This window comes from Peromyscus leucopus, chromosome 7 (genome assembly GCF_004664715.2).
Source record: "Peromyscus leucopus breed LL Stock chromosome 7, UCI_PerLeu_2.1, whole genome shotgun sequence".
Classification (NCBI taxonomy): Eukaryota; Metazoa; Chordata; class Mammalia; order Rodentia; family Cricetidae; genus Peromyscus; species Peromyscus leucopus.
In genome coordinates this window covers 104,142,157-104,169,800 of record NC_051069.1, presented here as the reverse complement: position 1 = coordinate 104,169,800, position 27,644 = coordinate 104,142,157, and the positions used below count along the sequence as shown (strand labels likewise).

At 43.2% G+C, this 27,644-nt stretch overlaps 1 protein-coding gene across 1 annotated transcript in view; it reads right to left on the bottom strand.

Moving 5' to 3' along the window:
- Positions 1–27,644, bottom strand: part of Gadl1 (glutamate decarboxylase like 1) — a 179,925-nt gene that overhangs the window by 105,269 nt on the left and 47,012 nt on the right. The window contains exons 5-11 of the mRNA XM_028886523.2: positions 26,798–26,904; positions 25,939–26,054; positions 19,394–19,473; positions 19,172–19,226; positions 14,024–14,140; positions 9,347–9,411; positions 8,653–8,734 (exon numbers count right to left, since the gene is read on the bottom strand). Coding sequence (XP_028742356.1) covers positions 8,653–8,734; positions 9,347–9,411; positions 14,024–14,140; positions 19,172–19,226; positions 19,394–19,473; positions 25,939–26,054; positions 26,798–26,904 — 622 coding nt within the window. The remainder of the gene's footprint in view (positions 1–8,652; positions 8,735–9,346; positions 9,412–14,023; positions 14,141–19,171; positions 19,227–19,393; positions 19,474–25,938; positions 26,055–26,797; positions 26,905–27,644) is intronic.

Genomic DNA, 27,644 nt, shown 5'->3' with positions numbered 1-27,644 from the left:
GTGAGTCTTGAAGATGGCAACTAAATTTGCGATTACAAAAAGTTAACACAGAGGCTGGAGAGATGGCTCAGTTGTTAAGAGTGTGTACTTCCTTTGCAGAGGGCCTGAGTGCTGTTCCCAGCACCCACAGACAGCTCATAACTTCCTGTAACCCCAGCTCCAGGGGTTTCCAATGCTTCAGGCCTCCTTAGCACCTGCACTCACATACAGACAAATACCTGTGCATTTAATTTTTTTTAAAGTAGAAGATTAAAAATTAAAATCATCCAATAAGTCAGTCTGAAGGGGTTGGTCATGCAAATTACAGAATTATCAAATGATAGGATGCTTTTCAACTATTCAAAAATTCACAGAAAAGTATAGAATAATATTCATAATTGCATTTGAAAGGTGTTTGCAAAAAACAAAATGTGCTGCATATTTTATGGATTGACGGTTAGGGGAGTATGCATCCTCTTAAAGGTGTGGGTGCTGTAGAAAACAGGCAAAGGGCATCTTCAGGTAAGCAATGTTCTTTTCTTCATTTTTCCTTCCTTTAGCACTTTGGAAATAGAAATATTAAGATGGGCATGAGTTTTTAAAATCCACTGTGTTTATGGCTGGAGGGCTAGCTTGATGAGTAAAACACCTTGCTGGGTAAATAGAAGGGCCAGAATTTGAATGCCCAGAGCTACCACAAATGTAGGAGCCTCCTAGAGTCCCAGTGCTCAGGAGTTGGAGACAGACTCATTGAGCAAGGTGGCTGTCTAGATTAGCCAAATCAGCAATTTCTAGCTTCACATGAGAGACCCTGCCTCGGGGTTTAATGTGAACAGTGATCAAGGAAGACATTCACACCCAACATCAACGTATGCCCCCCTACACACATTTGCACATAAATTCACCAATACACATGCTCACATACACTACACACAGAACAACAACAGCAAAAGACCAATCCATAGTGCCAGCATTATCATGGAAAATAAAAGGAAAGGAAGCCATGACCTGAATTCCCTGTGGTTGCTGAGTCTAACAAAGGGCTTGGCGGGCGAAGTCAGATGATGAAGTGGGCAGAAATGAAAAGGAGTTAGTGCGCCAAAGGCCTTCTGATGAGCCCTTCCCTGTTAACGTTCACTTGTGAGTCTTTAACAAACCGAAGTCCTTCCAATAAACACTCAGGAGTTAGAAAGTGGATGTTGAGATCCTCCGCGTCTGTGCCAACCGTAGAATTCATGCCTTTTATTTGCCATCAAAGGGCAAGAACACGCTCTTTGTTCCTCTGCAGCCACACAGGCAACACCTTTTACATTTGCAGTCAACCTATTTATAATCACAGGTCTCTGGGGACAGCTCACCTTCTTTTCATCCTTGTGGAACAAAGGGGGTTCCTGAGAGTACTGTTTTAAGAGTGGCAAAGTGCTCTGTTCCTGCAGAGGCCCCTGACCAATGCAGGAAATTAGTCAGTGTGCCCACAATGAACCCCTCAGAACAGCCCATGAACACTCTAGGGAGTATAAAATTAGGGAGCTCATTTTCTTACCACTATATTCACCAATTTGCTCTCTTTCAACTAGAGTTATCCCCAACATCAGCTGCAGAAGGGAGTCTAAATTAAATTGCTTTTCATGGGGCACCACTTGAGGTACACTCAGGTCTGAGCAGGGCTTAGCAATAAGCTCGGTATCTATAGAATGTGAATGTTTGTGTTTCCAAATTCCCAAAAGGAGAATTTGGGGTGGAAGAAACTGAGATGCCTGATTCTTCCCACCGAGGAGCCTCCCTGCTGTGTGAGACTGTGAGGGTGGAGCCCAAGTTGTAATGGAGACCTTGGGATGATGGAAGTCCCAAGACAGGTGAAGGCACCAAATGATGCTTCCCCAAGAGAGGGGCCATGCAAATGGCAGGGACATAGAATCAAGGTTGTCCAAGCTCATTGGTGCTCAGATGATGCCTCTGGATATCCTGGAGATAAGACATGGACTGAGCTGAGCTGCAGGGTTTAGTGTGTGGCCTGCTGAGTTTCCACACTGCTGTGGTCCAGTCTTGGCTTCCTCGTCCACCGTTCTTTGCTTTCAAGCGAGGGTGCTTACTCCGTACCATTGTAGAATGGAAGTCTGTAACTTAATTGCTAATTTTGCAGCAACTTATAGCTGAGAGTAGACCCTGAATCTCAGAAGAGATTTGAATTCAGACTTTTAAGCAATGTTGGGAGTGTTTAGAACCTGAGCCTCTTCAAATTGAACTTAATGCATTTTACATCATGAGAATACCATGAACCTTTGGGAATGTGGTTTGAGTCTGTAAAGTGGCCCACAGGCTTCCGTGTTCAACTATTGTGTCCCTAGTTTGTAGCACTATTTGGGTAGGTTGCAGACCTAGGAGTGGGGACCAAGTGGGAGGAAGTAGGTCACAGATACAGGTCCTTTGGGTGTCCTTTCTCTCACTGCTTTTTGTGACATTCTTTCTGCTTCCTAGCATGCTAAGTTGTGGACAAGTGGAGCCACACCCTTCCACTGCCATGCAAGCCTCCATCCCTTCTCCACTAGGATGGACTGAAATCAGGAGTGAACATGAGCTCTTCTCCCTTTGGTTGCTTCTGTCTGGGGTTTGCCACAGTGGCAAAGGCAGGAACTGATACAGCGATGATAGATGAAAGCCACTCACCATCCTAAGAATAAGATCCATGGTGGGACAGCTTCAAGGTCACTCAGACACTCTTCTCCCTCAACAATCATAAAAGAACTCCTTGACTTTCTTCCCATATGGCAGGTCTTCCTTTCCCAGGGGTTCTGCCTGGTACCAAGAGGAAACTGAGCAAATAGGCCGTGCTGAGTCACCTTCATCTATTACCTTTGTCCTCTGGTCATACTTGTATATGGCCAGCCACAGAAATAGCCTGTTTTCCTCTCATCTTAAAGTCTGTGATTGTTTGAATAGAAATGGCCACCATAGACTCATGGGTTTGAATGCTTGGCCCATTGGAAGTGGTACTATTAGGAGGTATGGCCTTGTTGGAGCAGAAGTTGCCTTGTTGGAAGAAGTGTGTCACTGTGGGGGTAGGCTAGGAAGTCTCACATGCCCCATGTGGTACACAGTTCACTTCCTGCTGCCTGTGGATCAAGATGTAGAATTCTCAGCTCCTTCTCCAGCATCATGTCCACCTGCATGACACCCGCCATGATGATAATGGACTAAACCTCTGAACTGTAAGTCAGCCCCAGTTAAATGTTTTCCTTTATAAGAGTTGCTCTGGTCATGGTGTCTCTTCACAGCAATTGAAACCCTAACTAAGACAAAGTCTTTTATCCCAATGCCAAGTTGAACTCAAGAATTCGCAATGTTAGGTAAGCCCTCTACCACTATGGGATATTCCTCAGCCCCAAATTCCTCATTTTGAAGGGCTCCTGTGTCATATACAAATTTGCCTAAATTGATTTGTTTGGCTCTTTTCTTGTTAGTCTGTCTTTTGCTATAGAGCTGTGGTTCTCAATCTTCCTAAATGCTACAACCCTTTAATACAGTTCCTCATGCTGTGGTTGTTACTTCATAACTAATTTTGCTACTGTCATGAATAGTAATGTAAATATCTAATATGTGGGATATCTGATATGCAACCCCTGTGAAACGGTCATTTGACTCCTCTAGGGGTTGTGACCCACAGATTGAGACCCACTGCTGTAGAGACTTCAATGACTCTCTCTCTCTCTCTCTCTCTCTCTCTCTATATATATATATATATATATATATATATATATATATATATATATCCATACATGTTCATTCTTCAAGTTCATTACACCACTCCCGTTCCAACTATCTTCCTAGCTATTCTGACGTGGCCTTCACAGGGAGTTCTGACTCTTCTATTCAATCGCCAACATTCTTCAAGATTGTGAAGGAAGTTTTATGTCAACTTTACAGGCTAGAGTCATCAAATAGAAGGGAGCCTCAACTGAGAAAAATGGCTTCATAAAGTATGGTATAGGCAAACCAATAGCACATTTTCTTAATTAGTGACTGAGGTGGGAGGGCCTAGCCCATTGTGGGTAGTACCACCCTGAATTAGTGGTCCTGGGTTCTAAAAGAAAGCAAGGTGAGCGAACCCATGGGGAGCAAGCCAGTAAGCAGCTCCCTTCCGTGACCCCTGTGTCATCTCCTGCCTCCAGGTTCCTGCTCTGTTTGAATTCCAGCTCTGGCTTTCCTCAGTGGACTGTTGATTCAGGATATGTAAGCCAAATAAATCCTTTCCTCCTCAAGCTGTTTTTGGTCACGGTGTTTCATCACATCAATAGTGATCCTACCTAAAACAAAGACAGAGGTTTAAGTTTCTTTTTTCTAATTCCAAAGTTCCCCTGAAGGCTTCCAATCACCCCTAAGACAGCAGGTGTCATCTACGTTGACTTTTCCAGCCAAAACCTCTTATATATCAGCTGTCTTACTTAAATGGATGGTATTCTCACATTTTAGATAGCCAACACTATGAGATTCATATATTTATATATTATGTTACATATTGTTATATTACATATATTATCATTATGTTATATATTACATATTTATATACTTATATCTAATACTAAAAAGATTTCATGTTCAAATTTTCCCTTACTTTACCTCAATAAAGAGCATAAGCCACTCAATTGCCATGTCAACACTAAGAGAGTCAACCATGACACTGGCTTCTCCTTTATCTCTCATAGGCAAGTGATCCTTCAGCCCTGCAGAGTTGATGTAATATAGATCAGGATATCATAACATTTTATCTAGCTTCCTTACTGTGACATTGGTTGTCAACTTGACAGGATCTAGAATCATCTGGAGGACAAGCAGATTCTGGGCATGCTCTGAGGGATTATCTAGGCTAGCTGAAATAGCAAGCCCCACCTTGACTGTGAGGGACACCATATCATGGGCTGGGCTTCGTGACTGAACATAAAGGAGAAAGTGAGCTGAGTAACAGCCTCCATTGCTCTTGACTTCTCAGCTAGGAACACAATTAGATCAGCTGCCGTGTATGCCTGCCTCCATGACTCCTCTACCATGATGGACTGTAGACTCAACTGTGAGTCCAGGAAATCTTTCCTCCCTTAATGTTGGTTTGGCCAGGGTATTTTTCCCAGCATGAAACAAGTAACTGGTGCATTTACCATCAACTTGTGCTTAGATGTGGTATTCCTTCCTTCCTTTTTACATCCATTCTTGCTCCCTTTTAATTCATTGCCCTAAATAAAAGTTATTCAGAATGTTTTCCATTTTTAAAAAGATTTTTTATAGGTGTTTTGCTTGCATGTATGTATGTGCACCACATGCATGCCTGGTACCCAGAGAAGCAAGAAGAGGATGTAAGATCCCCTGGAACTGGAGTTACAGTTAGGAGCCACCATGTGGTTGCAGAGAACCCAGGTCCTTTGCAGAAATGCTCTTAACCACTGAGTTGTCTCTCAGTCCCAATACTGTCTAATTTTAAAGCTCTCTCCCTTTCTAAAGATCAATTCTGAAACCATTAGAATGATCTCTAAGTCATGGTGTGGTCTGCCCACAGCTTCAACTTTTCATCTCATTTCCTGTTCATCTTCACGTTTTCATCCTGCTCAGTCAGTCTCAGTGAACTCCTTTCAGCTTTTGAAATTGAACAAGGACTTTCTTTTCTTAGAAAATCTGCACATATTGTTCTTTGCACCTGGGAGAAGCGTGTGTCTCTCTGCTGTGAATTCTCAAAGTCTTAAATCCTTTTCTGCATCAGATGGAAGTGCATTCGGCTGTGCACACAGCTTGCCCAACAGAGATGGTTCCAAGGACACTTTATGTCACTTGCATCCTGTCACAGAGTCTGAAAACGGGTATTTTCAGAATTGTCACAACATTTCAAAGTTATTACCCAAGCGCAAGACTTCCTTCTTTCCTTTTTGACACTACGGACATGTTGGTGTTTCAATCTAAGGTCATTGCCTTATGTTCACAAGGTGGCTGCCAGAGATCTGTGTCTCTGGTTCTATTAGCACTGAACTCAAATGAGAAAGGAAGGGAGAAATTTCATCTCATGTTTATCATCTTTACAGAGACTCAAAGCCTTCATTGAATTGCCCTACATAGAATTGGCCAGATAGCTGACATAGAGACTAAAAGGAAGCTATTTGGTGGGTACTAGGGATGACAGGAATAGAACAGGAATGTAATAGCTCTTGCTCTTACAACCAACAAGCATCTTGATGTTCTTCTGTGTACTCAGTATAATAGTAACCACAGAGTCAAATAGGTAAGGCTGGAAAGATGGCTCAGTGGTTAAAGTGCTTGCCACATAAGTATGAGGACCTAAGTTCAAATCTCCAGCATCCACATAAAATCCAGGTACAGTGGTGAATACCAGTAATTCCAGCATTACAGGGGGTGAGGGGTGGGGGTAGGGGGCTGCTGGAGCTCAGAGGCTCACTGGCCGGCTTGTGTAGCAGAAACAGTAAACTCTGGGTTCAATGACAGACACTATCTCAAACAATGACATGTAGAAGCAATTAAAGAGGATATCCCATTGCCAGTCTCTGTCCTATTCTTGCTATTGCACGGTAAGCATACATGCATACATGTATGTACATGAGCACACATCACACAGAGGTAAATATACCTATTCTGTGGTTGTCTTGTCTGCACATTTATAAACCCTCTGGCTGTGGGAAATGTTTCACTGCTCAACTCCTAGAACAAGCACAGTGAAGAGCCTATCTGGGTCAGTCAAGTCAATTGGCTGAGAGACTGACTGAACGAATATGAAGCAGAACAAAGAGAAAGCGGGTATAAATGCAACAGAAACAAAACTCGTGGAAGTGATCGCCATTCCTCTCATCTCAGGGCTGAGCTTTCTATTCCATGTAAATAAAAAATGAGTTTTTCCTCAAGAAAACTTGGATAGTTGCTTTGAATGCTCAATTCCTTGCATGGTGCATGCAACTACGTTAATCTCTCAGTCACTCTGGGCGAGCAGGCATGTTGTTATTATTGAAATTTAGGAAGGAATTCATTTTTAAAAACATAAAGATATAACCCTTGTTAATGAGGTGCATGGTTCAGAAGTGTATTGTCTACTTACATAAATGTAAGCCAATTCTTTGGGAGGTCATTCAAATATGATTGGAGAAAAAGAAAGGAGAGAACAGCTAGGAAGTTATATAAAGAATACTCGGAACTTTCTGTCTAAATTTTCCATTGCTGAGCGCGTCACTCCAACAGATAGTTTGTCATTCAGGTCGGATGAGGAGGGAGAAAGAAAATGCCAAATGCCTCGTACACAGTGTGCATCTGGGCTGTTCTGTCCCTGAATCTAGTCCAAGAGGAAGTTGAGTTTACACCTATTTCTATCATGTCCTAAATATGCATCTGTGAGTAACTTGAGTGTTTTTTGACTCAAAATGGCACAATAGTCTTAAACTACCTCCAGTTATACATACAGTCAATGTGCAGTTTTAAAACTTAAACCAAAGGTCGAGTAGTATTGAATACAGTCACCTCTAACCAACTTGTGAATTCAGTCAACTATAACCACCTGTGAATACAACCAACCGCAATCAACATATGAAGACAGCCAACTATAACCAAGCTGTGAATAAGTCAACTACAATCGACCTGTGAATACAATCAACAGCCAACCTATGAATAGTCAACTACAACCAACCTAACAAAACATTTGGAGACAGATCAGATCTCTGAAAGTAGCTACTCCTGTAGATACAAAATCTTTTCTTAGTTTTGGATGGACACTCTGCTTGGCCATGTCGAAACACACAGGGTACTAGCATACAAATATCACACTTATTTGTTTTTTTTTTAAAACCATTTAAATATCTCCATAGGCAAGAGTAAAACTTCAAGTTTTAAATATGTTTTCATTTGCAATAAAACTCCTTAAAAAAACAGAAATGATTTTCAGATTGGCAAAGGGAGTCCCCTCTGATGTAAACAGATGGCTGAGAAAGATCACCCACATGCTGAACACAGATCTTGAAGAGGCATTTCTAAGAATGAAGTAGCACTTCTCAGCCTGGGCCACTTCCCACAGGATCCTTATTTAACCCACAAAAAGCATGTCGCTTATGCCTCTGGCCAAGAGAAGCTCAGCAGCCCCTGTCCCACTTGCCTAACAGTCATACAGTCATCCTGACTAGCATCCAACTCTTCCCTCATGCTCCAATAAGAACTTGAGCAAGCCATTCCCAATAAGCCAGTGTTTGCGATCAGTCCTTAACTAATATCCTCCCATAGAAACGGTCTGCTAAGCCCCAGCTGAGCATATTAAGCATTTGAGTTAATGTGTGACACACATCTGTTCCACTTTCCCGGTGAGCAGAAACTTTGAGATGACTTAAATCCCAGACGTAATCAATGGGGGGTGGGGGAGTGGGGAGCGACATTTAAAACTAAGCTTTAAAATATAATCCAAATGAGGGTGTAAGAGACCATTTTGCTCTGACTAAAAAGATTGTATACTGCCTCATTCAAATCCACAAAGCTACTAGGGAAGAAATATGAGCTCTTTATCTGACTCTATTTTTCATTTCAAGGTCACGGGCATTTCCTGGGGATCATCTTAGCCCAAGACAGCAAGGAATGAGCAACAATGTAGCTTCCAAAAACTTGGGTTTAAATGCACTGGATTGCTGAAGAACACAGAGAGAAACTTACAGATTTGTCCTTGATGAGTAGAGCAGAGCACTGGATTCCAGCCATCAGCATCTTGTGTGGGTTCCAGGCCACGGAGTCAGCCCTATTGTGTCAAATAGAGAGAGAGAGAGAGAGCTTGGAGAGGGGCTCAGCTCGCTACTATAAGGAGAAGGAAGACACTAACGAGGCCTCATGTACAAGTTACCAATCCACCAGTTCCTCATTTGAGGGAGGGGAACAACTTGGGAGCTGCTTTGTTTTAGGTTTCAGAAAAGTAATTTTTGTAGTGTGTGTGTGTGTGTGTGTGTGTGTGTGTGTGTGTGTGTGTGTGTGTGTGTGTGTGTAGAAAGAGAGAGAGAGGCTAGAGGTTGAACTTGGGCATCATTCCTCAGGATGCCACCCAACCTTTTGGATTTTTGAAACAGTCTTGTTGGGGTGGAGCTTGCTGATTAGCCTAGGATACACAGCAGGGGGTCCTTGGGCTCGGCCTCTGCCTGCTTCTCTAGCACTGGGAGTATATGTGTGTGCTACCACACATGGCAATTTTTCCTGTGGGTCCCAGGGGACGAACTCAGGTCCTTTTGTAAGTGTATCACTGAGTTATCTCTCCAGCCCTCATGGTCTGTTTTCTAAAGGCCACTCAGATGGAGATGTGCCAACAATTGTTTATTTTTCCTAAATAAAAGTCAACTGCAAAACAGGAAGCTCAATTTACCTGTGGATTCCATGAAGGAGTTGGCGGTGCTTTCTTGACACCAAAGCTGAGCCACCCCAAGAGGCCTGTTGAGATATTTAGATACTCAAAGTTATTTCAGTGTCATTTGCTTACCCATGAACTACCATGGCAACCCTACACATGTGTCGTTTGGTACTTCATTTGATACCATGTTCACTGATTTGCACTCTGGGGAGTTTGATCAGGCATTCTAACTAGTCAATCAGAACCCCAGTGTAATAGATGGGTCCCCAATGACTCAGATGTGAAGCCACACAAAAGAAATGGGTATATTAATAGCTAATTGAGCTTTGTGTAGACCAAAAAAGGTTAAAAAGATACAGCCCATGCCCTCTTGATGCCTTGGATCTAGAACAGATGACATCTTCACAGTGTCACTATACATACTGTACTGTGAGTCATGAACAAAAGGCTAGAATTCCATCTGATGAATGAGGACATTGTTGGCAAAGTGGCTAGAAGGTCAACAGGGGTAAGGTAGGAGGAGATATTCTCTAAGGAAGATGAGATCTTTTTGGCCTACTGGTTCTCAGAAATATTTGCCAACATAATATAGGAAGAGGATAAGAAAGAGGGGACTCAGACCTTAAGGAAGTTGCTTATTGGAGAGATGACTTCCTTCCTGAGCACCAGAAGATGGAGCCGAGGAAAAGAACAGGAATGGTAAGGCTTGTGGGAAGGGGTCAGGAAGGAGGGGAGGAAGAATCCAAATAGGGGCACTCAAGAGTTCATCTGGCTCTTGAAAATTGTTCAGAAAAATGACGGGGGGCTGCATGGGGAGACTCTGGGGGCACTGGACCCTGAGTCCTGCCAAATGCTCTGAGATCCCCCATGAAATCCCACAGCATCCTGTGAAGGATGGAGATATGACCATCTCCACTTCTACAGGAAAACTAAGTTTCAGATGTGCTAGGTAGATTGTCTGGGGGTGTCATGGGCAATCAAAATCAGATTGAGGATCCCAAACCTGTTCTCTTTACCTAATAGCAGCATAGTTTAGTTGAAGTGATCATTTGGCCAAATTAGAGAGTATATCATGGGAGTTTGAGGGGAATGGGAATGCTTCAGGCAACAGTTGAGCTCAAGAGCTGCCTAGCAGGTAAACACCATTTTCTTTCAATAATAAGTTTAAAGGAGGACAGATGCCATGGTTAAAAAGCAGCAGGATGTGTGCAGTCTGGAGGCAGAAGAAGTAAATGAGACACTCTTACAGCTCTCAGAGTACTGCTAATGCTGCCCATTGGTAGCCAAGACAGTACAGCACCAGCCACGCCATGGCCTTAAATTCCTGCAAGCATAACTTCATTCAGGGAGGGCCAAGGCTGAGGCTACTGGGTCATGCAGTATAAGCTTGAGGATGAACTTACTCCAGCATCAGGCTTCTGCTAAGAGTGAACAGATTACCAAGGTTCAGACCCTGGACCCAGTGGAATCCTGATTCAAGGAAATCCCCCAAAGACTCCATGACCTCTTTCTTGTGTTTTCCTGAATTTTTGTGAATGCCCAATTCCCAGGTAAAGGGTTAGTAAACTGGGGTTGTCACTCAGTGTCTTTCTTACCACCTTCTCCATGCTACCACATCCCACAGGCTCCACAAAGACCAGATTTGACTAAGGCTGGAAGCAAGCAGGACATGTTGGTCACAGCCCTTTCCGGTCCCACGTAGTTAACCAGCCTCATACCTTGCCCCTCATACAATCCCTGACTCTTCTTCACCCCCAAATACATATCTCCCAACCCTACTGAGCCACATTTACATTACAATAATGAGAATTGAGAATTCTTCTATTGGTTCACAAAGTCATTGGGCAGGATAGGGAGCGTCCATGAACAATTTTATTTTTCAATAGATTTAAAAGGAGAAACAAAAAGAAACAACTTTTTTGAAGTATGGCAGGGCCCTACTTCTCCTTAGTTCCCTTTCTTGGTTCTTAACTCTAGAATCTGCAACATCAAACCACTTCTATGGTGATGGAGCTTGACTTTCTACCCTAGTAAAGACTGAGTTCTTAGTACATGTTAAGCATCACAAGATAATTCTTTCTTATTGACAGACTGATAAATAAATAGAGCTAACCTTGAAATACAGGCAGAGGCAGGAGTAGAACCAAGGTTTCACAGCCTCCAAAGCCCATGAATTTAAAGACAATACAGGCTGGAGACATCGCTTGTCTGCTCTTCACAGGGCTCTGAGTACAATCCTCTGCGCTATACAAACAGGGAGTAATAGCATCTGCCTGTGATCCCAGCAGCTGGGGGATGGGGAAAGGAAGGCGAAGGGTTTTTAAGGTCATCTTTGCCTATCTAGCAAGTTCATGAGACCTTATTTAAAAATAGAGAAAGATAGAATGCTTACATGCTCTGTGTGAATTGTGGCAACCGGGGGAGGGAAGAGGAAACTGCTGGAAACCTGAGGGCTAGCAGGTGCCACCAGCCCCTACTCCAGAGGTGACCAACCCTTGAGGAGTCTCACATTCATTCTTACAGAGGAAAAATGAGAAGAGACATCAACAGAACTGGAATGAATTAAATTCCCTTAAAAATGTATAAGAAGTCAAAACAACGATTGTAACTTTGAACATTAATAGACTGTGTATGTGTGTGAAGTTCCCTGAAGATAAGTTACTTTCTATTGTAATCAAACTGTCCAATGGATGAGACACCTGCCACAACTAAAGATTAATGAACACTGTCTTGAGGTTAGGATGTGTTTGTTTCTTTTATTCAGATATGTTTCATCTGTTCAGAGAAGCTGTGGTCAAATTTAATCTAATATGGCACGCATTGCCAGATGCCTACTGTGTGCAAACAGAATAAGCTGGTGCAGCTTAAAGTGTTCTTAATTAATTATCTTCTTCAAAATTTAACCCTTAATTCAAAAAATAGATCTTTTTGTTTATGCTTACAAATTGAAATTCTGACTAAGCCACATAAATCTCTCTAGGTCATTTCTAATTTCAAAGTTACCGTGGCTGCTATGTTCTGCATAAACTTGTAACCCCAATGATGTTTCTCCTAACAGAGTGAAGTATTTAAGGAGAATGTTGATGCATTCAATTGTTTCTTCCTATTCACATAGTTAACAAAAGTGCTCACTTCACACTATCTTTTAGGACATTAAATATTACCACATTTCTACGGTGATAAAAATCAATAAAGTGTAAGTTAAAAAGTGAGCAGCTATGAATACTCAAGCTCCATTAAGCGAAGTAAAAAATAATCTACCTGAAGCATAGCCATTGGCGTGTTAATCATGCCTGTGACTCCTGTGTCTGGTTCACCCAACATTACCATCAACTTAGTGAAAACCTGAAGGACTCAAGTGCTCTCTCTCTCTCTCAATCATTCTATACCCAATTGACTTCCAAAGAATAAAATGCTGTGAACTATAAAATTATATGCAGAGATGTCCCCTTAATGATTGGTCATCTTCTGCTCAGCAAGTTATTACATATTTCTTCTGATCAGGAGCATCTTGACTACTCTCCTGCCCAGGAAGTTGCACTGAAGCCTCATGAGCATGTTCAACCATCCCTTTTCTAGGCTACATTCAAATCCTGGAATGTCTGACTTCATATAAAACAAAAGAAGAGAGGAGGGGAAGGGGGAGGGGAGGCAGGGAGAGGAAAATAGAAAGGAGGGAAAGAGAGAAGGAATAAAAGGAGGAGAGGAGGGGAGGGAAAGGGAGGGGAGGAGAGTGCAAGAAAAAAGAAGAGAAGGGAAGGGAGGGGAGGGGAGAAAGAGGAAAACAAAGAAGGGGAGAGAAGAAGGGGAGGATGAGGGGAGGGTGGACAGGGAATGAAAGAGCAGAAAGAGAAGGGAGATGGAAGAAAGGGGAATGGGGAGAGGGAGAAGAAAGAAAAGGAAGGAGAGAGATGAGGAATGGGAGGGAAGGGAGGGAATGGAAAAGCCATGTCAAATACACTCAGCTGGCTGGATTCAACTTTCTAACCCTGAGTAAGTAGACCTTTAATAAAAAAGTACCTTTAACTTAGAGGAAGATGTGTTCTGAACAACCCCAGGACTTATGAAATGAATTAGAAAAAAATCCAACCCTTTAAGTTGGAAAATTATGAAGAATATAAATTATATCAATTTCCCTCAAACAATTATCTGTCATGGATCCAGCTAAAACCTGCTTTAATTAAGACATGCAATTATATAATGCAGGATAGTTTTTTTTTTTTTTTTGCATTTTCTTACTGATTGGAATCATATCATTTTATAGCTGGAAGATACTTTCTCCAGATTTTATCAGCCTTCTCCCCCTGCAACCGAGGCAACTGCAGACACAGAGCTGAGCACAGGAAAATGATGCAGATTAGAACTCAGCTCACGACCTCCTGCTTCCACTGCCACTGTTCCCAAACACTGCCCTGGTGATTCAGGGACCAAAAAGATGGCTCATGGGAAAGTCCCATGGAATCCGGAGAACAAAATCAAAACAGATCTGAGGTCTTGGGATTTGGGGGAAGCCTTAAAGGAATGACATGCTCATTTCCCAAGTGAGAAGCACAACTGAAAGTAGGAAGCTTCTAGATCCTGAGCGTAGGAGAAGCTGGGAAGGCAGGAGAAGCTGGGAAGGCAGGAGAAGCTGGGAAGGCAGGAGAAGTTGAGAAGGACTTGGAAGTTAGACAGACACACAGATGAACTTACATCCACGTGGAGCCAGAGAGCATGCCTCTCACAGATCTCAGCGATCTCATCCAGGGGGTCAAACGCACCCAGCACGGTGGTGCCAGATGTGGCACAGACAAGAAATGGCACTGCCCCCTGCGGAAAGAAGCCAATCACAGAGAGAATCTTCACCATCTTTGTGAAATCCACCTTGTTGGAAGCTGGTGAACATAGGGGTTATGGATCTGGAGCCAAATAGGGCCTCTTTAGAGGTCATGATTGATTCAGTGAGTGTTTGGATACTTCCATACTATAATGGCCTTGGGTCATTATAAAGAGGTTGAACACAGTGAAAAAAATGCTATAATGTGGTCCTCCATTGATTCAGATCAATGGTTAGAGTCAAGATTATTGCTGTCAGTTTCTGTTGGTTGCATTCTGTCTGGTGATGGCCAGGTCCAAAGTTGATAACCCCACCAGGAATGACAAAATGTCATTCTGGAGGCATCCTGCGTGCTCTTGAGGAAAGAGCTTGGGCTTCTATCAAGCCTGCATTGCCCCCTCTCACCTAAATAAATAGAGGCAGGACCGGTGGGCAAAATTCTGGCCCCAGGCGTGAACCACGCAGGCCTGTCTGCCTATCTAAGTAAATACAGCTGCCAGGCAAAGAAAAAACTCAAGTGTAGACACAGAACAAGCTGTGAACAGAGCGAAGGAGGCAATGTCACAGGGGAGGGTTGTCCATATGGGGACAGCCCTGGATAAATTCACGGCATGTGATGGGAAGAGGACCTGCCTCATTCTTGTCTCCGTACCCTCCTCACACACCTGATGCCTGCATCTTGTAAACTCAGATGTTAGTGGACCATGGGCAAGAAAAGGAGATCATGGGTATAACACAGAGATGAAAAACAATTGCAAGTTAGCCAGGCATGGTGAACACACCAGCAGGCTTCATGCCAGTCAGGTAAGGAAAGGGAGAAAGGGATGTTTCCAGACTTATTAATGCCAGCATGGTGGCAGAGATGTGTTACTTACTGTGACAGAGACAGCTTATAGACAACTGTGGGACTGTGGGTAGCTATGACTCTAGGGTTTCAAAACATTTGAGGAATAAGACACTCCTAACATTGTATTTCCTCTGAAAATTGTTTTACTCTAATTTAGCTTAGAGCTGATTTCCCTCAGTTTTATTGTGAAGTTCATTGTTATCACAATAGAATCTTATCTTCTCACATGCTGTAGGCACTCGTGTTTGAACCAAACTTATTACAATTTAACTGACCTTTTGATAGAAAGATGTTATTTCTCAATGGAAAGTGGGGCAGAGCAAGGCCACTGGGTCCCACATCCCCCAACTGAGATTCCCAGGAGTCAGAGTGACAGCACAGAATGAATCCAGTTGCCATCTGGGGAGACAGCTGTGACACACAGGGTTGGGTCTACCCCAGCCCTTTCAGAGCCAGGCCAGGAGGTGACAGAGCCCCCACTGGGGGACCATGAGCTTGGGGGATTCTTCCCTGTACTCAACCACAATTGATTAAGTCTTTATCATGTCAGTGACCTAAACGGAATGAGAACAGAGTCACATCAATCATGCAAAGCAACACACAAACTTATTTGCTAAAGACTGTTTTTGGCAGCTTGAATAGTGGGCTCTTCCCCATAAACTGTATGATGCTCTGACAAACTGGAGAAAAATACCTGTAAAAGCCAGTAGAAGAGTCTAATGGGTTCCGTTTACCTACCAAATCACATACTTTTAATAGGCCCAGAAATCACATGTTTCCGTGTGGATTTAACCTTCCCTGTGTTGTTCCTTCCTCACTTCTTGCCATGAACTACAAAGTTCAGGAAACAGTATTGATCGCACACTGCCTGGGAGCTGTATTCCATAAGAAAATTTGTCACTTCAAACACTCGTGCTCAAAACTACCTGGAAATGTTCAGTGGTCCTGCTCGCTGGGCTGATCAATAACTACTTTGTTGGTGCCCTGCAGTTTGCACTGTCTTCATAATGGTATCAAGCAAAGGTCACTCCCTAAAAGATGTTTCAATGGGTTGTGGTGGCTCAGAGAGTTCTTCCCCAGCCCAAAAACCCATGCTGATGCTCAGCTCCCTGTGTCTGAAGGAATAAGAAGGAAACTCTAAAACACGGACAAACAGGTCTGAACCGCTGACGTCCACAAAGCCTCCCATCATGGGGCATTGTCTCCAAATGGATGTGAGGCTGGCTGCTGGTGAATCCATGCCCATGTAGGCACTGATTTCAAAGGAAACTGGGCAGAAACACCAGTGTGTCCCTGCTGCCCTCCTTTTCAATGTGCCTGAAGCAATTTTCACTTTTTGTGAACTTCTGTTCTCAGGTTCTCAACTTCAGAATTATGTCAGTTTCCTACACCTGGGGTGTCAGGACAAACCACCACCTGAAGAAGAGAAGTAATGACTACAGTGGAATCAAAGCAACTATGTTAGAAATATGAATTGTTAATGGCACCAACACAGGAGGCTGTGTTTCAGGGAGAGTGGAAAATGATCTCAGAACATCGAGAATTGGTAAATCAGACAAAACAAGGAAGTGTGCATCCTTCTAGGCTGGGGAAACCATCTCCTTGGGGAAATTAAGTAGTGATGAGGAAGCGGTTTTGTGTGTAATGGAAAGCCTGCCAATGAGTGAGGGAGGAGAGGAGAGTGAGTTCCAAAGTCACCTAAAGAAGGAATGCTCCAGCCAATGATCACTAGGGTAGACAGATCTGAGAGATAGGGGTAAGTGGGACTTGACAGTGGATGGGTGGATCCCATTGACCAATGTCATCATAGAGGGAGGCAGGGGTGTCTCTAGAAGGAAGGACAAAATGTAAAACATGGAAAGAAATCCTGCTTGAATCCCACAGAGGTAAGCACCACAGTACAGGAGACTCAAGGATAGACAGTAAAGAGGAGACATCAGAGTCTCTCAACCTCATTGTGAGTTATAAACTCAGGGACATGCATGCTTCTCCATATCAATTCAGGGCATCAACGTAGAGGTAGAAGAAGCTGTGGATTAGCAAAAAGGTATCTGACCTACCAACCACACATAACATAGCAACCTTATGTAGAGTCTTCCTTAAGTAAGCCAGCTGTTGTTTTTTAAAAGCAAAGGGAAATTTTATATTTATATTTATATATATTATAATATAATTTGATTATATTGATTGCCTTTAAATATAATCATAATACTAGTAAATAAGAGTGCATCTACTTTACAGATATATTCAGACATTTATGGATCAATGGAATGATGCCAGGGGTTTTTGTCAGACAGATCTTGGAGTGGCAGAAGGGGCTGGGGTGGAGGTGGAAGAGAAAGTAAGCAGTCTCAGTGAGTGCTGAGTGAACACAATGAGTGCTAAGAGGCATGCTACATCTGTTCTGTAAATATCCGAGGCCATCTACAATGAAAAATGTAAAAGAAGAGAGATTAACCGATGGATGATAGATATATGGTAGATAGATAGATAATAGATACACTGATAGATGATAGATAGATAGATAGATAGATAGATAGATAGATAGATAGATAGATAGATAGATAGATGACAGACAGACGGACAGAGAGGGAGAGGAAAGGAAGAGAAAAGGGAAGGGATGAGAGGAGAAGGAAAGGGAAGGGAAGAGCACTGGGTGGCTTGAGAAATGGAGGGAAGGAAGAAAGAACATGACCTGTGCAAGCAGGATACTCAGCATCCACAACCATTGAGCATGCCTAGCATCATACAAGTTCTTTTCAATAGGAAATTGGGCAGGAAAAGATGAAAGCAAACCTAGAAGGAAGCATCTGAGACTCACTGTAAAAAAGACAAAACTAAACAAAACACCTGACAGTATTTTGGAGAATTTTACCTAAAGTGAGAGTGTGACAATGTTAGCCGGGCGGTGGTGGCGCACGCCTTTAATCCCAGCACTCGGGAGGCAGAGGCAGGCGGATCTCTGTGAGTTCGAGGCCAGCCTGGACTATCAAGTGAGTTCCAGGAAAGGCGCAAAGCTACACAGAGAAACCCTGTCTCGGAAAAAAAAAAAAAAAAAAAAAAAAAAAGATGTTAATTAAAAAGATAGGTGTAGGTTTGAGGGTGCACCTACAATAATCACAGACTTTAAGTATAGACTCCAAAGCCAGCAAGATGGCTCAGAGAAAAAAGACACCTGCTGCCAAGCCTGAAAAATCTAAGTTCGATCCTCAGAACCCACATGGTAGAAGGAGAGATCCAGCGCTCAAAAGCTGTCCTCTAACCTCCCTGTGTGAGCCATGACATGTGTCCCCACCCCTCCAAATAAATAAAATGTAATATTTTAAAAGTTTAGGATAGACTGTGGACCAACTATTCTAATTTAGAACATCCCAAGGTGAAGTAATGTTATGAAATCTGAAAAGATGAATATAACAGCAAAAATATAATATTAAGGCTTAAAGTAATGAACGCATTCATCTTCAAGTGCAAAGGCCTGTGAGAATAGACCATTTGCCTAAGCCACCTGTTTAAAGCATATCTGTAGCTCCATAGCAGTGCGGGAAGGGGCGGGGGGTAGAGCGGGAGGAAATGGGAGAAAGACAGCATAGGTGTAACAAAGCGTTTGGGCCCAAGAGGTAATCAGGTGAACAGAGCAGCCAGGAGCATTTTCAGAACCCTGTGTCAAGGCCAGCCTTGCTGCGTCACAGCAGAAAAGCATGGTCAGACTTCCTCTAGTCAAGTAGCTCAGGAAGGGAGAACATTCTGGCACAGAAGCACTACAGCAAGCAATCCCCCAAATGAGGACAGGGAGAGATGGAGACCCACCCTAAAAGCTTTGCAGATATGTGTGTTTGAGCCTCCAGGAGGAAGAGCTATATAGGAAACTGGATACCGGAATTCTTCAGGAGGACTCGATACAACTTTAGGGACAATCGAGCCAAGAATTCTAAATATCATGACACCAGTATTGACAGACTCTAGCCACCCAGGAATGAGAATGACTGAGAATGTGGAGAGCCAGGCACCAGGAAATAGGATGGATGTAAAACAGCTGCCGAGGTTTCCTATTTTAATCGCAGCACACTCTCCTCTCACCCCTATAGAATGCTGCTGGTGGTCTGCATTCTCTCCACTATTCTCTGCCTGGTAGGCAGATGCCCTCCCCACCCGCTTCTCATCTCTCTCTCATTCTCACCTCTTTTCTCGCTTGCCAGATTCGTTTCTCCAGCTCCTTGGGTATCATTTTACCTCTGAGGGATAGAGTTAAGACATTGAGTTATGCCCAGTCTTTAACAGGCAACAGAAGTGCTTTTAGATGGCTAGGTTTCTTCCTTCTACCCACAACCTCTACCCATGAGGCTTCTGCCCCTGCCCCTGCCCCTGCCCCCGCCCCCCGCCCCTGCCCCTGCCCCATTACCTTCCATCTGTTTCCACAAAGTACACGTTCTGGGTGCCAATCCCAAGGAAGGAGGCCGCTTTCTTCATGGAGTAATGACACTGAATTAGAGGATGAGGGGGAGACAGAGATGAATGCAGATCATGGAACATGTATTATTTATTATCTATACCACAGTGCATCTTTATAGGGCAGCACAATCTTTGGAACATGATTGCATAGAAGAAAACAGAAAATCATAATTGAACTGAGCTGTTTAATGAGTGGCAGAGACTGTTGACTTTAGGGTCAGAGAAAGTGGCAGTTTGGGAACCTTGAATAAATAATGAACTCTTGAAGACTAGGTTTTCCAGTCTTCTTCCACTTTCCAGAAAGTGCTGTGTCAATAAAGCCTATGCCATCAGCTTGTCACAGAAAGACATGGGTTAACATGTGAACCCAGCTTAATTCGTGGCACAAACGTGGTCACTGGAGGCTCTTGGCATCTGTAAGGGTAAAGAAAGTTTCTATTGACACTGCTATTATGGGTGAGCTCATGGAAGATTAAAATCTAGTCTACTCCGACTGGAAACCCTCTGAGGAGAGACAAGATGCTACCTCAAAAGTGATAAGACAAGGTTTAATTATTTCCTGGGGAAAAATGATGGATTTTAACATTGGTCAGATGATTGACCAATTTTATGATGTGGAGAGCAAGGCTGAAATTAGACCTATGGGAATATGGCTAACATCCCACGAACCAAAGTGACCCCGATAGGTAATAACTGTATTCCAGCACAGTGTGAATGAGGTCAATAGTTGATTCTGCAGGTGTAGCCTATTTCTTGTTGACAAACACTGGCAAGATGGAGACAGTGAGCTTCCACCCTTACCATGCAAAGCCTACAACATAATTACATTCAAACATTGAAGATGCTGTTCTTTGTATGAAGGGGGACAGGTGGCCAATTCATTTCTTTTTCATGCCAGAAAAACAAAGGTGATAAGGAACATTATTGTGAAAAAAAAATAGCTTTAATTTGTAGGGATGAAGGCATTAGAAGAATAGTTGTGCCTTCACACTTAACTTGATATATTCCCTCAAATGTGTTAATTTTTTTCTCCTTTTGTCAAATGGGAAGTTCTTTCTCTAAAACCCTATAAAAATAAAATGCAGAAGGAGTCATACCATCAGGAAAAATGAGACCATCCTAAATAATGAATTTCCAAATATCAAGCAGGACACATCCCAAGTGCCCACAGGATGCATTTATTTCAGGGTGTCGCAGAACATATGCATATCAGACGGCAATAATTGTACACAAAAAATGTAATTAATGTCTACTGGCTACAGCTGCTGTGCTGGCTGGAGGCAGCATGCCTGCCTAACGAAGGTGACATAGCCAAGGTGAATTATTTCTCACCAGAGATGTGGGCTCTGCCAGCCGAACAGCTATTGATTTCCTAATGATAAATGCTAGCCTGCCTCCAGTGACGTCTGACTGTAAGAAAAAGCACAGCCCTCTCCCCACAAGCAGCAGCACACTGTCTCCAACCAATGCTCTGCTGAGCAAAAATCTAGACTCAGAATCAGAACAAAGGTCATGCAGTTAACGTCCAGGACATCAGGGCCAGAAACAACCCGGTATCACCCTCGAATGCAGAGCAACAGTTGTTTTGTTTTGTTTGTTTGTTTGTTTGTTTAATGTCTACCAACTAAAAGCCAGAAATCTGAGAGTTTTGGAGAAGGGCCCTGGAAGTGGAAAGAGAACAGTGATGCTTCACATATGTTGACTAGTTAATGGGAAGACAAAACCTAGATGGCTTGACCTGAGAAGTAATAACTGCATTCTGAAGTAAACAGTGGTTATTTCTATGACTGGCCAAAAAGATAAATCAGACATCCTAAAACCCAGACTCCCCATAGGCTTTGTAAATCTGCAGATGGCATACCCACCCCAGTGGGTATTAGTTTCCACAAAGATGAAACAATAAACAAGCTCCAACATGAAAGTCAGCCCCAAGCTGAAGTTTCACTTTCTGGATCTTGTGAGGATGCTGTTCTGTGACCTGGGATATTTTCTCTGTGATCTTGACTCTCAGGACAAATTGCTGATTTCACCTTGGTGTGTGCTGTGTCCAGAATACAGTGGGTTTAGTGCTGACTAACTGAATGCTCAAATTTTCAGTAGGGAGAGCAGAGTTTATCAGTGTTATCCTTTCAGGGAGCGAGAGCAGAAGCACTCTGGTGATTTCTCCAAGATCATAAAATTTGTCCCATTCCTAATGATGCCAGGGTCAACCAAGATGGATGGCCTTCACCTTCATGCTCTACACTACATCTTAAAGGCACTTGTTTTCCTGTTGGGAAGGCCTGGGATCCATCCCATTCCAGCTCAGGGCCTGTTAAGCAGCTATTTCCTCTAAATGAAAACATTCCTGGAAGGCTCAGGAAGTAAGGAAGACCATCAAGACTCAGGGAGCTCCTGAAACTTAGGAGACCCGTGAGGCCCCTCTTCATCAACTGTTGCCAGGAAAAGAAATTCTTCAGGCACCTGAATCACCTGATAGTCAACCCTAGGGCTTCTGTTTTCATGAGTCCTACCATGAGTCCCACCGTGCTGGACTGGCTTTTCAAATGCTGCTGACTTTGGGGTACCCATGCTTCTGGATGCAATACCCTATCCATCACCACACTCCTTTAAGTAACCCCAGTAAGTTCACTGGTTTACCGGCGAGACTATGTGGCATTGTTTCTTTGCTGTGTCACACATGCCCTATCTGGGGTGGGTAGATGTTTGGTCACTGTTCCTCAGGGGAAGTAGCTCACTGGGGAAGCACTAAGGCACAGGGCTGAAGGAGGACCAGCTCTGAGTCAAGCATCCTACATCTCTCACTTTCTCCCCCAGTGCCAGCCATGCTTAGGAGGAACTGGTTGGGTCACTGCCTAGAAGGTAACAGTTTCTTTTTTACCCTCCTCATCTTGTAGTGCCAGACAATGATCTCTGTTTTGTGTTGGTTCTAAAAATAATCTGCTCTGCTCATAAACCTCAAAAACCCATGATCACTATGTACTGAAGACACTCACAGCAAAGTACTCATCCAGTCACAAAAATAAAACTTTATTACTTCTCTCCAAATGTCTCCTTTTCTTTGATCTCCTTTCAGCACTGGAAAGGATATTGTGGATTTAGTGACAGCTCAGAAGTCTACCGTGATGATCTTGCTCGTAGATAGCAAGAGGCGAATTACAGACAAAGAGGGGAATATGCAAAAATACCTTCTGTGCTAGACATATACATTCTATAACCCAAGGTGCAAGTCAGGGATGCATGGCTGTGGGACGAGGTGAAAACAGAAAAGAAACCGTTCGAGCCATGGAGGGACTGTGGGCCGCTGAATGCCTACTGACTAAACTAAAAGCAAACAATGATGTACAACCAATGACTACTCTAGGTCTTGAGAACTTCACTAAACACAACATTGAGTAATTCTGTTTTCTAACTAAATAGTGGGTCAATTTGTTATAATAAGCAATGAAGGGGTGGTCATTAAAATAGAAATGAAAGTAGTGCATATGCTCTGACCCCAGCAGGGAAAGGAAGAAACTGTGGGTAGCATGGGGATGAAAAGGTTGACTCTATGAATGTATACTCAAGCCAAAGTGAGCTCACAGAGATGGGATTCACACTTGCTTGGTTTTCTGGACCCAATTTCTGCTGGCATGTCAGCCACCCATGCCTCCTGGGAGATTACTTAGTTCTGGCTTCATAATAACATGAGAATCCAGTGTCTTTTCACCCCCTTCATCTGGACTACTGGTCAACCCCATCACCATCTTCCTTCTCACCCTCCATCAAACTTATTCCCTTTTCTGGGGCATCTCGTCCAGAAAAAGACTCCAGTAAAGAAGTATTAAACCAAGTGAAGATGGAAAGTGCAAAAAGACATGGAATAGAAGACAGAAACAGGATTTCATCAGCCTGCCCAGGGGATGAAGCAGGACCATATCTCCAATGACTTGGGTCCCTAAGTCTGAAATAGATGGAGCTGCCTCAGAGAGAGGGGAACCCTATCCCATAATAATCCTATGAGTAAGTACTTTCACAGTTCCAGACATCCTCCTCTGCCTACAGAAGACACAGCTTGTGAAGACCACAGTGCCCACGGTAAGATGCTGATAGCGAGGTACCACTCAGGTGAGAGTCTTCAAAGGGGCCTGCCACCCTCCCTCCTGCTCTCCTGTCAGTGCAGAGCTAGCCAGAGCCAAAGGCAGAAGGAAAACACAGCACTTGGCTAGGGTCCTTTCTGCAGAGGACCCCTCAAGGCACAAACTCTTGCAAAAATAAACTAACGTTTTTCTCTTAGAAAAAAAAAAAAAAAAATGAATGGCCAGGAAAGCCCAAGTGGAAGTCACAGACAATGTTCAGATTTTACTTCATTTTTATTGTTGTTGTTGTTGGTGGTGGTGGTTTTGTCTTGTTTTTTGGTCTTTGTTTGTTTGTTTTTCTATTTTAAGTAGAATAAAAAGTAACAAGTCTCTTGACATTTTCATACATACTGTTTTGGCAGGTCTTACTCCTCAACTTAGCTCCTCCTCACCCGTATAACTTCCATCCCACTCTTACCTTTCCAGGCCTAGTATCACACGTCCCACTTTCAAGTCACATGTGCTTGTGCCCTGTCTTGTCTGACCTTGGAAACTAAATAAAACCAGGCCTGGTTAGTACTTGGACGGGAGGCTACCACAAGCTTTTGATGGGATAGCTAGTGCTCCTGACCTGGGAATGAACAGAGGTTTCCACTGGAAATACACGAAAGTAGAACACAGCTGGTAGGACTCTTTCTGATACGACTGCTCTTAATCAAGACCATCCATTTATACCCATCTCTAGGGTTGGCTCTTTCTCTTTCCATTGACAATGGCTACTTCCTCTTCTAACATGGGCCATATTCCACTTTACAGGCAATAACCCATTCAGTCTTTGCAATCATCTACTCTTTGGTGAGCACTGTGTGGCTTTTGGATTATGGGTCCATTTGCTCAGGAATCCTTGACTCCAGACCCTTTGCAAGGAGACCTTGCATAAGTTCACTCAGTTCAGATTCCACTTTCTCGACATTTGGATCTGGGTCTGAGCGTTGTCTTGCTTTTCTACAAAAATGAGTCTGGAATGACAGTGTACCAGTCTGACGCTAGAACTCAGTGGGTGGCGTGTCCCCAGCTTTCTCAGGGCGTGCTTGAACTGCTTATTGGAGTGCACTGTGCACAGGACACACAGGGTGGAGAGAGGTCCCTAGGACCACTCAGCTGGGCCACTCCTGTACCAGCCATGGGAAAGAGCCCAGCCATGAATGTCACAACTTTCCAGGTGCTGGGAGGCTTAAAACTGGTTACACAGCTGCATTTCTAGGCTGCTGGATTTTGGGGATAATTTGAGACAAAAGCCAACTGATAGACTGTTTCACAAACTAGTAAAGCAAAGCACAGAGGTGGCAATCACCTTTGCTAACGGTCACTCAAATAATACGTGCTGGAGACTGGACTCAAATCTGGCCTAGTTCAATGTCCATGCACTCATCCTCACCCTCACTTTATACTTCAGGGTACAGAAAAATAAGATGCAAGAACTTGGGTGTCACTGGATTATATGTGTGTGTATCCTTTGTGTTTGCCTGTGTGTGTGTGTGTGTGTGTGTGTGTGTGTGTGTGTGTGTGTGTGTGTGTGACATCAGTGGCTACTGAATCCCCCCTGCCTTCCTCTATATCTTGAAAAGAAAGATAAAAATCCCTTACGCTACTACTTTCTCAAGGAATTGGGAGCAGAGAATACATCTGATACCAGTCCTGATCTGAGTTCTGATAAAGCAAGAGACACAAGGAAAGATTCGCAGAGAAAGCTAGCACTTGAAATGAAATCTACTGCACACACACACACACACCCCGTGCTGAGTTCACATATTGTTGTGCATATGTATGTGTGTTTAGTGATGACCACTGAGAACCAGCTAACCCATCAGGAGCCTTGTTCCTAAAGAGGACTGATTCCTCCTCTCTCAGCAGCTATTAACTACCTATAGCTCTTCATCCGGGTGTGGGGTCTTGGTAGATTTCCCCCATCCACATTAGCATGTCATGATGTTGTCATGGTGAAGGTCTTGTTTAGGCAACTGTTCTGTTAAGATTTCATGGGTGCAGCTCCCTATTGTATGTAGGAGATCATGATCTGTGGCAGACATCCTGACCCTCTGGCTGTTACAGTCTTTCCACCCCTCTTCCGTGATGCTCCCTGAGCCTCAGGTATAAGGGTTATGGTAGGTAGAAGTGCATTCATTGGGTATGGTACCCTGGGGTCAGACTACAAATTTAAATGAAGTTGCTATACCAAAACTGAGTGGCCAGGGGTCATGAAACCAGAATAAAGTTTGGTTTCCCTATGAAATAAAATGATACATCATATGTAGGTATATCAATCACACATAGATAGGATAAAAATCACAACAGGAATCCTCAGGCAAATGAACCCTCTTAACTAACACATTCTCAAGAAGAAAAATGTATCTAACATAAAAAAATAATGCTTTACCTCTGCCGATGTGAAAAGGATTAATCGTGGCAAACCAGACAGGCCCTTCTCCTTAACATCAGGGTAATATTTATATCTAGCTAAATTCATTGCACACATATTGGATACTGAGCCACCTGCAAAGACAAAATTTAAATGTCAAACTTACAGCATGAAGTCTTAACACCCAAAGAAACAAATAAACTGGGAAGCATTGGACAGCTAGGACTACCCTGTCTAACAAAAACTCACTGTGAGAATCACCCCAACACCCCAAATGTCCCATTTATACTCTCCTGGAATGTCTATAATTTCTAAACTTTTTATCTCAGAAAATAAGGAAATTTAGGCCTATCCTTTTGGCTTAGGACTTTTTTTTTCCAAACTAAAATTTTCAGCCTTTGAGCCTGAACTTAGGAGGAGCATCCAAAGTTGTGCTGTTTATAACACCCTGTCTGTCACCCTGTCTGTCACCTCTTTGGTGAAACGGAAATGGAAATGCATGCTCATCTCCAGCCCTAGAAAAACACTGTAGAATAAGCCAAGATGGTTTGGAAATCTTCTGAAGAAACATTGCCTGAAAAGCATAGAGGACTTAGAAGTATCTTTGTAAGCTCCCAGCAGCTGAGGAATTTCTTTGTGCTAGTTAAAAATCTTAAGTGTAGATATGCAAATCCTAAATTGTAAACATCTCATTTGTTAAGTATGCATATCATGACCTAGCATTTATGCAAATTTCAATCACATTATGAAAAGGTGTTGGCTCCATGGTAAGCCAACTTTTGGGTCATGTGCATGTCTGCAAAGGGAAGTTCCTCAACTGAATAGATGTTTAGGTGCTCCAAGTGGAAGGGTGATGGAGGTCACCAGTGGTACTCACCTGGGTTAAATATTCCATCCCCTTCTTTCCAGCCAACAAATTCAATCATTTTCTTCAGAACCGCCTCTTCCACTAACAGAAACACTGGGGACACCTCATACGTATAACTAGACAGATATAAAAAACACTTCACTTCTATGACTAGAGTCAAAACATCCCTTTGGGGTCCCGAGAGAAATGCACAGAGAGAGTTCCATGAAGCCCAATGGTTGCCAAGGAACCTTCAATTCCATAAGGGCAAAAGAGGGAAGATTATCATCTGTGTGTCAGCCATGGGAATTGGCCATTCCTTTGCTTGGATGCTTAGTAAGTTGGCTGCTGATACTAACTAAAGAGAAGCTATTGTCTTGGTAGCCATGTTTTTCTAGGTCATTACCACAACTATGCTGTCTCTACATGGGGGCTCTGCATCTTGAAAATGGCTTCTTGTGCCACATTAGCTATATCTGCAGATGTAGGAAGTGTTCTATGAGTATCTCTCATTGTGTGATGGTTTCACTGTCCTGATTTCCTGCTCTAGGCTGGGGTGCCATCATCAGAGAGCCTTGCTATGGCGATCTTAGCTGAAGGCGCTACCTTATAGCCACACTTCCTGTGGTATCTACCCTTGATATCTGGTCCTTGTAGAGATTTCTCTGGGGTCACTGAGCCTTATGACAGTTTGACTTGCAGTCTTGCCCCTCCCTGCATGCTTTTCCCTCACTCTCCAATCCCTCATGTTGATCCAGCTCTAGTACCTCAAACTCCATCAGCTATAGTACCTGGTTAGGTAACATGTAAGTATCTTCTCTCTCTAGATAACTGAGTGGCTCAATATTCCCAACCTCCTTTATAATTAGGTGATTAC